General features: G+C 39.6%; 1 protein-coding gene across 2 annotated transcripts; it reads right to left on the bottom strand.

Moving 5' to 3' along the window:
* Positions 1-2820: 2820 nt before the first annotated feature.
* On the bottom strand, positions 2821-14761 carry LOC306856697 (eukaryotic peptide chain release factor GTP-binding subunit ERF3A-like). Of its 2 annotated transcripts, none has more exons than XM_079396099.1 (14): positions 14218-14761; positions 12572-12616; positions 11417-11668; positions 8492-8525; positions 8322-8399; positions 7584-7764; positions 7162-7316; positions 6918-7058; positions 4993-5086; positions 4699-4779; positions 4436-4609; positions 4205-4294; positions 3871-4039; positions 2821-3787 (listed from the first exon to the last, which is right to left on the bottom strand). In XM_079396099.1, the coding sequence occupies exons 1-14, from the start codon at positions 14411-14413 to the stop codon at positions 3735-3737; spliced, it is 1743 nt and encodes a 580-aa protein (XP_079252225.1). In that variant the 5' UTR covers positions 14414-14761; the 3' UTR covers positions 2821-3734. The 2 variants fall into 2 exon arrangements, with proteins under 2 accessions (XP_079252225.1, XP_079252226.1); XM_079396100.1 differs by having other exon boundaries at positions 12572-12613; positions 14218-14664.
* Between the last annotated feature and the right edge of the window lie 233 nt (positions 14762-14994).

Below are 14994 nucleotides of genomic sequence, written 5' to 3'. Positions count from 1 at the left end.
TCAGAGTTCCTATGAAATGGTAACACAGGACTGCGTACGAGTTCCTTGCTCAGGTAGCAGAGGTCTGCCATGGCTCATTGCTGTATGAACCATCTTCTGCTTGATGACTGGCACCCAGACAAGTCCAGTGACCAGGAACATCAGCCCCACAGACAAGAATATAGGTCCTACTAAATAGGGCACATTGCCCACCTGGGTGAAGTACAACAAGGACAGTGCAGTGCCAGTGCCAAAGAGAAGGCCCCCAATGAAGATGGCCAGAGCTGGCTTTTTAAAGTGGCTCCAGCCACATATCACTCCTTTGTGGGAAGTCTTTCCAGGACATGAACCAGCTTCATCAGTCTCCATTCGCATAACAGATATGTTGGAATGCATCTTGATCTACTCAGCCTTACAGGATTCAAAACATAGACACAGATATTGCTTTTATAGAAAAATCATTCATCACTTAACTGCATGAATCAAAAACATTAAGTACACTTACTTAGAAAGCTCAGCGTCCATCAATAGTTATACAGAAGCTCTTGTTCCACTTCTGCCTGCCAGTTACTGTATTTATCCACAAAATACAGTGGAGAAAAAGCCACTCCCTGTGGGTGTGTCAGTATGAACATCTGGAGCTGGACCACACTGCTCTATTTGTGTCACAGAGTAATTGCACCCACAAACACAAAAATCAGATTGCAACCGGTTTAAGCAAAGGGTTAAAAATAGCTCTTAACAAACCCATCTTTTACAGGACAAGGGATTTATACCATCTACACCGCCCTCCAAAAGTTTGGAAACGCCCTAGAAAAGTGGGGTTTTGGACAATATTGGCATGAATCCTTTTTAATTTGCGATGATTTTGCACTGATAACACAAACTACAAAAACATCTTATTACATAAACAGTTTATACATCGAAAAAATTTTTTTAGATTCATTAAAATATCCATTAGCAGCTATTACAACTCTGCATAATCTGGGCATCCGAGCTGTCAGTTTATTCAAACATTGACTTGATACTTTATATTACTCCAAGCCTCCTGAAGGATTGCCCAAAGATGATTCACACTGATTGGACACCTCTTACGGATATCATGGTCCAGTTCCTCCCATAGTAGCTCAATTGGGTTGAGGTCGGGTGATCGGATCGGACAAGATGCCATCTGACTGTTTCCTCTCCAAATAGGATTTGCTCAGCTTGGAAGTGTGCTTGGGGTCATTGTCTGGTTGGAAGGTGAAGCCAAAATCACACTTTTCAAACTTTTGGAGGGCAGGTGTACAAACACTCAAAATATCATTCCAGTTTGCACACGCAATGTACAAACCCGATTCCAAAAAAGTTAGGACACTGTACAAATTACGTATAAAAAAGGAATGCAATAATTTACAAATCTCATAAACTTATATTTTATTCACAATAGAATATAGATAACATATCAAATGTTGAAAGTGAGACATTTTGAAATGTCATGCCAAATATTGGCTCATTTTGGATTTCATGAGAGCTACACATTCCAAAAAAGTTGGGACAGGTAGCAATAAGAGGCCGGAAAAATTAAATGTACATACAAGGAACAGCTGGAGGACCAATTTGCAACTTATTAGGTCAATTGGCAACATGATTGGGTATAAAAAGAGCCTCTCAGAGTGGCAGTGTCTCTCAGAAGTCAAGATGGCAAGAGGATCACCAATTCCCCCAATGCTGCTGCGAAAAATAGTGGAGCAATATCAGAAAGGAGTTTCTCAGAGAAAAATTGCAAAGAGTTTGAAGTTATCATCATCTACAGTGCATAATATCATCCAAAGATTCAGAGAATCTGGAACAATCTCTGTGCGTAAGGGTCAAGGCAGTAAAACCATACTGGATGCCCGTGATCTTCGGGCCCTTAGACGGCACTGCATCACATACAGGAATGCTACTGTAATGGAAATCACAACATGGGCTCAGGAATACTTCCAGAAAACATTGTCGGTGAACACAATCCACCGTGCCATTCGCCGTTGCCGGCTAAAACTCTATAGGTCAAAAAAGAAGCCATATCTAAACATGATCCAGAAGCGCAGGCGTTTTCTCTGGGCCAAGGCTTATTTAAAATGGACTGTGGCAAAGTGGAAAACTGTTCTGTGGTCAGACGAATCAAAATTTGAAGTTCTTTTTGGAAAATTGGGACGCCATGTCATCCGGACTAAAGAGGACAAGGACAACCCAAGTTGTTATCAGCGCTCAGTTCGGAAGCCTGCATCTCTGATGGTATGGGGTTGCATGAGAGGCGTGTGGCATGGGCAGCTTACACATCTGGAAAGGCACCATCAATGCTGAAAGGTATATCCAAGTTCTAGAACAACATATGCTCCCATCCAGACGTTGTCTCTTTCAGGGAAGACCTTGCATTTTCCAACATGACAATGCCAGACCACATACTGCATCAATTACAACATCATGGCTCCGGGTACTCCAATGGCCAGCCTGCAGTCCAGATCTTTCACCCATAGAAAACATTTGGCGCATCATAAAGAGGAAGATGCGACGACAGAAGACCTAAGACAGTTGAGCAACTAGAAGCCTGTATTAGACAAGAATGGGACATTCCTATTCCTAAACTTGAGCAACTTGTCTCCTCAGTCCCCAGACGTTTGCAGACTGTTATAAAAAGAAGAGAGGATGCCACACAGTGGTAAACATGGCCTTGTCGATTTTTTTTGAGATGTGTTGACGCCATTAAATTTAAAATAAACTTATTTTTCCCTTAAAATTATACATTTTCTCAGTTTAAACATTTGATATGTCATCTATGTTGTATTCTGAATAAAATATTGAAATTTGAAACTTCCACATCATTGCATTCTGTTTTTATTCACAATTTGTACAGTGTCCCAACTTTTTTGGAATCGGGTTTGTATTCAGTGACAGGAATCAGTAATGCATAATACTTAGGATTTCTTCCTTTGACTAAACATGGAAAAAAAAAAAAAAGCAGTCCAAGTTAACCAAGAAATATAGCAACAACACAGATCAAAGCATTTTTTAAAAAGGGGTTACCAAGACATCCTTACAATTAACAGGACAGAGATATAGGTTTAAATTAATTTATCACATTTTCTTCCTTTTTTTGTAAGAAGAAACTGTGATATAGCTCAAAAGAATTCAACTCAATTTTTTCCCCAATTTTATATTTTATTGTCATAGAAGATGCTTTAATAACGTGAACACGCTCATGCACCTTGCAAGAACGTTATGTGAACAGAAACCAAAATGGGAATAAGCAATGGGAGACATGTACAACCAAGATATTAACATTTTGGTTTCAATTGGTTAATCATTCAAACTTTACTGCTCATAAATCACTTTAACAAGCAAATCTTGGTCCACATACGTTTACTCTATCTGCTGCCATTATATTTCTCTGATGGAAGCAAAAAGAAAAATTATAAAAATAAAAAATAAAAAAAAAAGTTTGGAAGAGAGCTAGATCTCTTGCCATTTAATGTGTGCAGATTGATGAAGAACAGGTCATGGGGTAGAACCTAAAACAATGGCATCGCTGAGCTCTCAATATGAGAAAGCTGACATGTGGACTTGATTTCATTTTCATTTGCTTAAAAACAGGTTTCTTTAAGAGAAGTGTTTTAAGCTGGTCTTCGGGAGACGGAGGGGAGAAAGGACAGGAGGGCTATGAAGTGTGCTGTGGCTGAAGCAGCATCTACCTCTGCCTCAGTCAGTCGTTTCAGAACCACCAATCATTCTTTTCAGTCCTTCTCGGCAACAAGTTTCAACACTTTTCCAATGGCAATGGTTTTCCCTAAAAGACAAGACATTTACAAAACACACATAGAATGAAAAATCCAAGTTAGAGAGCTGTTTTAGCCAATTATGTCTCCTCACCTTCGTCTCGTAAGGTGAAGCGTCCCATTTGAGGGAAATCTTTGAAGGTCTCAAGGCAGATGGTCCCAGCTGTTCTCAGGCGAGCAATGCACACCTGGTCCTGTTTGACGAAGCGGGGTCGTATTTTGCTCTTGTCCCCCGTCTTTTTGTCTACCAGACAGATTAAGGCCTGTAAAGGGGCCAAAGGCACATTTAATCCATTTTGATACAGAGCTAGCCGTAAATGAGGGCACTCACCCGAGCTAAAGTCTGCAGGCTTAGATTTACACCATAACAGTATTTCTGCACAAATACTAAATGTAAAAACTAAAAAAAAAACATTTGCAGCCATTACCGTAATTTGCACTTCTTCAATGCAAGTGTGGATATGAAGAACTGCATTGTAACCTGGGCAGATGATTGACTTGTGTTCAATGATGACTATCTGAAATGGCAGAGACAAAAGCACAATTAATATGTAGCAGTGCAAAACAAAAACAAGAAAACTGAGTAATCATACATACTGCTGATAGAGCTGAACTATTGAAGCTGGATCATTCTTTTAATTACAGTGGAGTTCACTGACCTGGGCATCGAAGGTGCGCCCAGTGTGGCAAAGGTTCTCAGCATTGCAGAGGATGAAGCCTGGCAAGATCTCCTCCTCTTCAATGCCTTTGAGTCGTAACTTCAAGTTTTCTCCCGGGCCAGCATCATCGGTTTCAACATCATCGGAGAGCAAACTCAGCACCTCCACAGTGTGCTGCACACAGATGAGAGAGGCACAGGTATGTCAGCCAATTCTTGCCACAAAACCTGATGTTTTAAGGGGTTACGTTATAATAATCTTACCCTGTTGGGCATCATCACAAGTTGCTGAGCTTTGCTGATTGATCCCGACTCCAATTTTCCCAATATCACAGTGCCCATGTCCTGCAAAAACAAACCAGAAGCATTTTATTAAACAAAAGCATGTGAAGGGGCATCAGATTTTCTAAATAAACATATAAAGGAAAGTCATGCATGACATATGAACTTCAAAGTATATATACAATAACGTGATGTATATATGTGTGTGTGTGCGCGCGTGTGTGTATGTATACCCATTCTGTGTATAATTTTTTTTTCTCTCTCCACTCTACACACCTTATATTTGTCTACTATGGGTAACCTGACTGGTCCATCACTTGATCTGTTGAAGTTTGGCAAACTGTCCAGATGTGGAATGAATGGTAACCCTCTGTCCATAATACACAATAGTGAGAGACATTAATCATGTACTTCTATGATATTTAAAGCAGTGGTTCTCAACCAGGGGGCCCCGGACAATCAGGACATCTCAGCTAACTTCCCCATCAACTACCATAAAGCCTATGGTAACAGAACTAAACTTAAGTATTTCATAGGAGAAAGTACAATAATAAACTGACATATTTTTGAGGTTATTAATTCTTATTACAGAAGCACCAGAGGTAGGGCTGCACAATTAATCGAATTTCTAATCATGATTACGATTATGGATGCCACGATTGCATAATCGTTCAAAGCCGCGATTACAAAAATAAACAATTAAAAATGCCCACTTGCATTATTCTGTGCGCTTAAGAAGTGTTTGCAGCGCGAGGTTTAACAAACTCAAACACACTGGATAAAAGACTTTGTCTAAGTGATAGTCGTTGTCACTCTGTTGTGCATGATAGATATAAACGCCAAACGTGTCAAAAATGGAACAAAATAGCGGTACTCGGTACTTGAACTGCACGCCACACTGATCTTTTATCCGCTCGCCTCAAAAGAAAACAGTGCAGCGCGAGTTCAGAGCATGTGTGTTTATTACAGTCACGATCACGCACTAAACCACGCTGTGAAATCCAATAAGAATCACTCGAATTCAGCGCAGAGTTCTCCAGGACAAATCACGTCTCTTTAATTTAAACTAGTTTAATGCCAAATAAATCGGAGCTGTTTTTCTCATCAACACTGATGCAGAAACAGTGCAACAATCCAGTTAGAAGACGTTTCACTCCACAAATCACCCACATTCACCATAGTTTTACTGTAGTAACACTAACGGTAACAATGGTACAGTGGCAGAAAAGTAGGATATTCATATTGAGTATTATTATATTATTAATATACTAAATATGTTAAAGGAGTAATGGAATATAATTACATTATTTTGTTAATTATTCTATCAGTTGATGTGGATTTGTTATTGACAATGTCTTTAGGCTACTGTTTTTCAATGCAAACACCATAGAAACCATATAGTTAGGCTACTTTTTTTTAACCATGGTAATGAGGTACTGTACTTTTGGTTATGTATAAAAGACGAGGCTGTTACAGTTTTCACAATGGAACTGTCAAATTTACATCTGCATCCCAACTCAAGCTCCTGCTACTCTGAACTCAAGCTCCTGTTCTAATGTGCATTTCTAAGAGACAAAACTTGTAATATTATATGTTCAGTGCTACCAAATCAGGTGCTGGTGCCACCGCTCTCGAATGTTAGTCTGGAGCCCTGATAATATAAATTGTATTGTAAAATGTTACTGTAATTTGAAATTTCGTCTGTTTAATTGTAAATTAAATATATAGCTTTAATAAACCACTTCCTTTTTTTTTTTAGTTTTAGTATAACATTATTATACCATGCATAATTTTACCTTTTTTTGTTTAAAGAAGAAACCAACCCAATGTATAGTTGACATTTGAGGCTCAATGCTATAGAAATCAATAAAAGTTCAGGATGAGTGTTTTCAGCTATATATATATATATATATATATATATATATATATATATATATATATATATATATATATGGCATGCAGCTTCAAACAATGGCATAAATCTGTTCAAAATAATCATTATAAATAAATCGCAATTACAATCTAAAGGGAATAATCGACAATTATGATTTTTGTCATAATCGTGCAGCCCTAATCAGAGGTATATTTCAGCTTAGAAAGGATGGCTTGGAGTCAAAAAGGTTGAAAGCCACTGATTTATTTTTATACTTGTCAAAAAGCATTCAAGCAAAAACTACATAACCGCAAATCAGCACACTTACGTATACCAAGGGCAGTACTCTGCTGGCTCCTTTAGATTGGCCCCAGTAAGTCCCGAACACGGCATGAAATGAACATCTTTCCTAGGGTTGAACCCGACTTTCTTCAAAAACGGAACAAGTTTCTCCTTGCATTCTTCGTACCTATGTGCAAACAGTGTAAAAATATTAACACTCAATACCTTTTTTAAATAAAACCAAGTAAAATACGATAACAATAGTCTTTGTATACAAATGTACATCTGACCTCTCCAGACTCCAGTTCACTGTTGGATCGTCCATTTTGTTTACAAGTACAATCAAATGCTTGACTCCAGCAGTTTTGGCCAACATGGCATGCTCCCGCGTCTGGCCTCCTTTCTCAAAGCCCGTTTCAAACTCTCCTTTCCTTGCAGAGATAACCTTCAGATAGAAATAATTAAAAATTAATTCAGAGACTGAAGTGAATGAGCAGACATTAGTTTCTGGTCTGTGAGTGAAAGTCAAGCCTTTTGAGACAGATACAAGTATTCAAATAGCGCCCTCTACTGTGTCTTTATCACATTCAACCTGCTCACAGCTCAGCAGTGGAGAGGGGTTTTCCCCCATGGAGATTTTCTGAATTGCAGGTAGCATGAGTGGATATTTCTCAAGGCTGTTTTTGAGTGCCTACTCAATGCTATGACTCACCAGCACTGCCAAATCAGCCTGTGAGGCTCCACCAATCATGTTGGGCACGAAGCTTTTGTGGCCTGGTGCGTCCAGAATGGTAAAGTGCTTTTTCTCAGTCTCAAAGTATGCACGTCCAACTTCCACAGTCTTTCCTTTGTCTCTTTCCTCCTGGTTTGTGTCAAGGGCCCAGGAGAGGTACCTGAGAAAAACCATTAACTATGAAAACCTGCTCCACCTTAGACAAAAAAAAAAAGACAAAAAAAAGAAAAAAAAAAAAGTACTGAAGTGTTGTGAATTTCAGCAGTGTTTGCAGGGAATCTCAAATTCAAAAATTCTAATTCAAATTCAAATTTTATTTGTCACATACATATACATACGTAGTACGACATGTAGTGAAATGTATTGTACGACTGTCCAACAAATTGTCCAACAAAATTTAGAAAAACCAAGTTTACAAAAATACAAATAGAAAAAGTACAGTAAACATATATACAGAAATAAACTAGCAATAAAATAAAGTAACAAATAGATATGAGAATAAAAATAGATATGAGGAATAAAAAATAGAATATGATTCTATATAGATTCTATAAAAAGTAAAGTGTATGTCAGTGATAAAGTGTCCGTGTGCTGTGCAGTGCAGTAAAGTGTATTACTTTACTGCACTGAATCTGAATATCACTGAATATTACTTTACTGAATCTGTTTAACTGCCCACCAGATGTTCTGGTAAATTAACTTAACTAAGCTAATTACCAAGTTTCCCTGTTCTTTTCCTTGGCTTCTTTCTCATACTTCTCCAGAGTTCTTTTATCCACCATTCCTGTTAAATACCTGTGGAGGAGGGGCAGAATATAAGCTACCAGAAACGTGGGATGGAAAAACCAACAATATCTGCTAAAAACACTGCAAAATCAATAGCTCACATGATTTGTCCTCCAATAGTTGACTTGCCAGCATCTGGAGGAAAATAAGATAAGAGGGTGAGACCAGGACAGATAAAGACGGTAAAATTCTATTATCTAAAGTAATTTTAAAAGTGTTCCCCATGATGTTCTTGAGATATGTATGAACTGAGATGCCTTGATGGTAACTGATTAATAATAAATTGGTTATATAACAAATCCAAGCAAATTAGAGCCAAGTGCAAAAATTGAAATGAATGAAACTGACATTACCGGAACTGGGTACGGAAAGTATTCAGACCCCCTTAAATTTTTCACTCTTTGTTATATTGCAGCCATTTGCTAAAATCATTTAAGTTCTTTTTTTTTTTTTTCCTCAATGTACACACAGCACCCCATATTGACAGAAAAACACAGAATTGTTGACATTTTTGGAGATTTATTAAAGAAAGAAAAACTGAAATATCACATGGTCCTAAGTATTCAGACCCTTTGCTCAGTATTTAGTAGAAGCACCCTTTTGAGCTAATACAGCCATGAGTCTTTTTGGGAAAGATGCAACAAGTTTTTCACACCTGGATTCGGGGATCCTCTGCCATTCCTCCTTGCAGATCCTCTCCAGTTCCGTCAGGTTGGATGGTAAACGTTGGTGGACAGCCATTTTTAGGTCTCTCCGGAGATGCTCAATTGGGTTTAAGTCAGGGCTCTGGCTGGGCCATTCAAGAACAGTCACGGAGTTGTTGTGAAGCCACTCCTTCGTTATTTTAGCTGTGTGCTTGGGGTCATTGTCTTGTTGGAAGGTAAACCTTCGGCCCAGTCTGAGGTCCTGAGCACTCTGGAGAAGGTTTTCGTCCAGGATATCCCTGTACTTGGCCGCATTCATCTTTCCCTCGATTGCAACCAGTCGTCCTGTCCCTGCAGCTGAAAAACACCCCCACAGCATGATGCTGCCACCACCACGCTTCACTGTTGGGACTGTATTGGACAGGTGATGAGCAGTGCCTGGTTTTCTCCACACATACCGCTTAGAATTAAGGCCAAAAAGTTCTATCTTGGTCTCATCAGACCAGAGAATCTTATTTCTCACCATCTTGTGGTCCTTCAGATGTTTTTTTTGTGTCTTGCACTGAGGAGAGGCTTCCGTCGGGCCACTCTGCCATAAAGCCCCGACTGGTGGAGGGCTGCAGTGATGGTTGACTTTCTACAACTTTCTCCCATCTCCCGACTGCATCTCTGGAGGTCAGCCACAGTGATCTTTGGGTTCTTCTTTACCTCTCTCACCAAGGCTCTTCTCCCCCAATAGCTCAATTTGGCCGGACGGCCAGCTCTAAGAAGGGTTCTGGTCGTCCCAAACGTCATCCATTTAAGGATTATGGAGGCCACTGTGCTCTTAGGAACCTTAAGTACAGCAGAAATTTTTTTGTAACCTTGGCCAGATCTGTGCCTTGCCACAATTCTGTCTCTGAGCTCTTCAGGCAGTTCCTTTGACCTCATGATTCTCATTTGCTCTGACATGCACTGTGAGCTGTAAGGTCTTATATAGACAGGTGTGTGGCTTTCCTAATCAAGTCCAGTCAGTATAATCAAACACAACTGGACTCAAATGAAGGTGTAGAACCATCTCAAGGATGATCCGAAGAAATGGACAGCACCTGAGTTAAATATATGAGTGTCACAGCAAAGGGTCTGAATACTTAGGACCATGTGATATTTCAGTTTTTCTTTAATAAATCTTCAAAAATGTCAACAATTCTGTGTTTTTCTGTCAATATGGGGTGCTGTGTGTACATTGAGGAAAAAAAATTAACTTAAATGATTTTAGCAAATGGCTGCAATATAACAGAGTGAAAAATTTAAGGGGGTCTGAATACTTTCCGTACCCGTGTGTGTGTGTGTGTGTGTGTGTGTGTGTGTGTGTGTGTGTGTATGTATGTATGTATGTATGTATGTATGTATGTATGTATGTATGTATGTATGTATGTATGTATGTATGTATATATATATATACACACACACATACACACATATACATATATACATATATATACACATATACATACACATATATATACATATACATACATATACATATACATACATATACATACATATACATATATATACACATATATACATATATATACATATACATATATATACATATATATACATATACATATATACATATATATACATATACATATATACATATATATACATATATACACATATATATACACATATATATATATACATACATATATACATACATACATACATACATACATATATACATATATATATATATATATATATATATACACACACACATATATACACACACTTATTTAAAGTTTAAATCTGGCCATAAAGGCACAATATGTAAGATTTTTTAATTAAAATATCCAAAAATCATTAAAACGATGTTATATTTTGCTGACCTGTGTACTTGCATTATCCAAAATGTTTCGAAGAATGTTTAAATCCAGAGAAATAGCAATTTTAAGTCACCTGCCAATGACGTCATACACCCTCGATTTCCAGTTTTTGGAAACACCAAAGATGCTTTAATATGTTATGCGTTTTATTAAACGGGTGACGACCGCACAGAGTAGCATTATAACAGAACTCTCAAATATATCTAGCATGATAAAACAATGCTGTTTTACCCCACATACGCACAACCTAATTTATGCCTGAGTCCCATCAGATTGCATCAGCTGAGGGAATGAAGACGGCAACTCTCATGATTCCACATTCAGTCACGGCGTCGCAAAACTACGCCTTTGTTTCTTTGTTTGTTTTGAATACGAAAACTTACATATTGTGCCTTTAACATCAAAAATCTTTTCATGAGATTCAACCCAATAGTAAACAGGCCTTGAGGAGTTTAAACTGGACACTGGCATCAAATATATAATGTAAATGCAGTATGCAAACACTAACCAACATGGCCAATGAAGACCACATTAACATGTTCCTTCTTGGGGGCATTTGGCTGTGTGGGGACTACTTTAGGTGTTGGCACTACTTCTTCCTCCTCCATTCCTTCCTCTTGAGGGGAGTCTTCTTCAGGCTGTCCCCCATCTCCTCCAGGGCTGCCTCCAGGCTCTGCCTCAGCCTTACTAGGCTCACTCCCTTTCTGCTCCCAGGTGTCATCTGTTGCCATCTCTGCATCACCGTTCTCCATGGGTGGAGCTGATGTCAAAGGCAACATTACCATTTTACACTGTTTATCCAATCACTGTTGGTCATGTGTCAATAACTTTAGTCGTTTCCTTTCTGACTAACACTGCTGTTTTTGGTGTCAACATAATTGTGCCTAAAAGCTATTTTGAACCACAACGAAATGTATAATCAAGATGACATGAAAACACAATCAAAAAATTATAAAAGCAACAAACCACTAGAACATGTAACATTTTAACTACAAAGTTCAACAACAAAAAAGGCTCTTATATTCTAATAAAGAATCCTTGTGTCTATTAGTAAGATGAAGGCCTGTTCTCACCAACATGAATATTCAGCATGAAAATTCAATCTAATGCATGAAAAATGGCAAACAGGCTGAGTGAAAATCCAAATTTACTCTCTGACAGTTGGTGGCGCTGGAGTAGAAACTAAGACACACCCCAGTTTACAAATCACTATGCAGTTTTCCTTTTCTGATACCAGCTTCTCCCTGAGAAGAATGCAAAACAATATTTGTTTCAAACAGCTGTTTAGATTGTCCCCTTCACTATGGTGTTTATCAAACCTCATCTCAATACACCATAATTTGGCTAAATACTCGGCTCATGAGTGCCACCAAGTCATGGTTTTATGTAACAGTGGAAGCTCTGAGCTTATGACACAGTTTGCATTGGTTGGACAGGTTTTTTGAACAAGTTCTTCTGTTCAAGTTCTGAAGCATTAACATGTTATCACATTGAATTATTCAAACAAAACATCCATGTCTGTGTGAACAGGACTTTTGTTAGATTGTTGGAACTGGAATGTGAGCAAGCACAAGTTACTAGCCACAGACTCATCTGTGTGTTTATTATCATTATTACAGGGATGTGAAGCAAACTGTGGTTGTCTCTCACAGCATTTACTTACCCGCAGACTCTGATACTTCCACACTGGCATCTGCATCGGGACCTGCTGGAATATAAAATGCTTATTTTTTCAGCTGTAATTACACAGGACAGTCTTAGTTACTAAGAATAATCATCTTAAAAGGGAGATTGCAAGTCAACATTCAACACATTCGCAGACAACAACCTGCACTGTGAATGGCATATATTCCACTTGTGGTAAGACAAAACAACAGTTAAAAGGTCTTCCAACAAACACCCATGTTTTTGTCCAAATGACCGTTTTATTTTGTAACATGATCACTCATTGAAATAAATACATAGTCTGAGTACTATACATTTCTGTGTTAAAAACGGCCTCTTAAGAGTTTTTTTCCTGCAAAAAAGCTTGGAAAAGTTTAATAAGCAGATCAGATCACATCACTGCGTTTACCTCCATTACACGCTACACTGATCTTTCTCAGAAGACCTCCAGTGTGTACCTTGTAAACACTTTGCATTCAAATACAGCAGCTGACAAAGGCTTCAGGTAAGAGTTTGGAAACTTAGCTGTAATAAACTTAGTCGAAGTCCGACTTTGTGGGAAGTCGTGGCCTAATGGTTAGAGAGTCGGACACGTAATCCAAAAGTTGCGGGTTCGAGTCTCGGGTCGGCAGGGATTGTAGGTGGGGGGAGTGAATGTCCAGCACTCTCTCCACCCTCAATACCACGACTGAGGTGCCCTTGAGCAAGGCACCCAACTGCTCCCCGGGCGCTGCAGCATAAATCGGTGTGTGTGTTCACTGCTGTGTGTGTGCACATTGTGTGTGTGTGTTCACTGCTGTGTGTGTGCACGTTGGATGGGTTAAATGCAGAGCACGAATTCCGAGTATGGGTCACCATACTTGGCAGTATGTCACTTCACTAATGAAAACATTTAGCTGCCTTGACATCAGCCAAATTCTGGTGGTAAATGCATCTATATTTGTACAGATGATGGTGAACACTTCCAGTTTTCTAGTGTCCTGATTTAAGCGGATCAGGCCAACAACTGACTTTCATTGTTACACTATAACAGCAAAACACAATGGTACATCACGTTTGCAGTAAGACAGCATGGGGGGCCAAATCCTACCCTTAAACAATCAACCAAAAGAGGCCCCTCAAACAAAGCAGTCAAGCGAGGGGGGGGGGGGGGGGGGGGTTGTTTATGGAGGCCTCTGATCATAGGTATTGGTATTGACGATATTGTCATGCAAACAGACGCGAGCACCTTTTGTGCAAGTTCACGTGTGTTAATAAAAAGGCGATAGCATGTCTAAAGTTGTCCAGTAAATCATAAAAATAACCGAATACACTTTTAATTCTTTATCACCATCCGGTTATATATTGTTATAAGTCTAAAATTGCTTTACAAGCACCTACACACAAAGTCTCCACCAAACTGAATCACTTTCTAGCACGAACAGTTGTTGCGGTGTTATTACAGCGTTAATGAACACTTCTTATTCACGTCTAGAAAGTTTTTCAGCTCGTTAAATCGCAAATTACACGTTGGCCCCGTTTCCGCTTCGAGCCGTTGACGGCAACTCTGATTTAGGTTAGCATCCATGCTAAACTCATGCGAACAAGCGTGTGTGCGGCTAGCAGCTAACGCGGCTAGCAGTCGTTAAATAACCGGGAACTCACCCGCTGACTCCACCGTTTCCGTGGAGCTCTTCTGTGGGGGCCCCGGGACGAACTCCACTGCGTGCACGTTGGGGACAAACGGCTTGGCGTCCACGTTTAGGGTGGTATTAAAAGCCTTGGAAAGTTGCTCGTCGACCTGGGCCTCGCCATCGTCCTCCTGATCCCAGGAATCAGGGGCAGTGTCCCTCGCTTCCATCGCCACACAAGCTGCTCCACACACACGCTTTCAAGCCGCGGACTTGATCACTTTCGTGTCCGGCCTTAGCCGCTGTTAAGGTCACCCCGTGCGTCGTGAAAACTTTCTGTTAGCGGACTGTGGCCTTCCCCCCGTTTGGTGTAAATCAAACAGCCGGTGTCTCTCAGCGAGGGAAAAGGGAGGTTTGACTAAGCACTCGGAATGAGTCCTCGTGTGTGCTGACGACTCCCCTGACCTCGCGGAGCAACAGCGAATGGGATTCTGGGAAATGTAGTGGTTTTGCTTCTGAAAGAACGCGGAAGACGCCTGAGCGGTGTCGATAATAAACCACATTTCCGCATTATGGATGAACCCGATCGTTTGCTGACACCTTTTCAAACTACTAAAGAGCCCATTTCCGTTCACCGCAACTAAATTGTGTAAAAATGTATTCGAAGGGTTTAAATGGGCTTTTAAAATGTACGTGACGCTTAACTTTAAAGGCTTTTGATGACGTGATAAAGCACCAGTTTTTAACTAACTGCTTAAATTATGTAAAAGTTACCATTAGAAGTTCAGGACAGAGTTTTCAAAAGAAAAGA

Source organism: Barbus barbus (assembly GCF_936440315.1).
Source record: "Barbus barbus genome assembly, chromosome: 3".
NCBI classification, from domain to species: domain Eukaryota; kingdom Metazoa; phylum Chordata; class Actinopteri; order Cypriniformes; family Cyprinidae; genus Barbus; species Barbus barbus.
The sequence above is the reverse complement of the archived record's forward strand: the minus strand, read 5'-3'. Positions and strand labels throughout refer to the sequence as shown.

Bases quoted from the DNA above. Each gene is read 5' to 3' on its own strand.
- LOC306856697 (XM_079396099.1), bottom strand. From the start codon at position 14,413: ATGGAAGCGAGGGACACTGCCCCTGATTCCTGGGATCAGGAGGACGAT. The intron at 5,087-6,917 runs GTAAGTGTGCTG...TATTATGGACAG, and splicing joins GAGTACTGCCCTTGGTATAC to AGGGTTACCATTCATTCCAC. The intron at 4,295-4,435 runs GTCAGTGAACTC...CTGCCATTTCAG, and splicing joins GGCGCACCTTCGATGCCCAG to ATAGTCATCATTGAACACAA.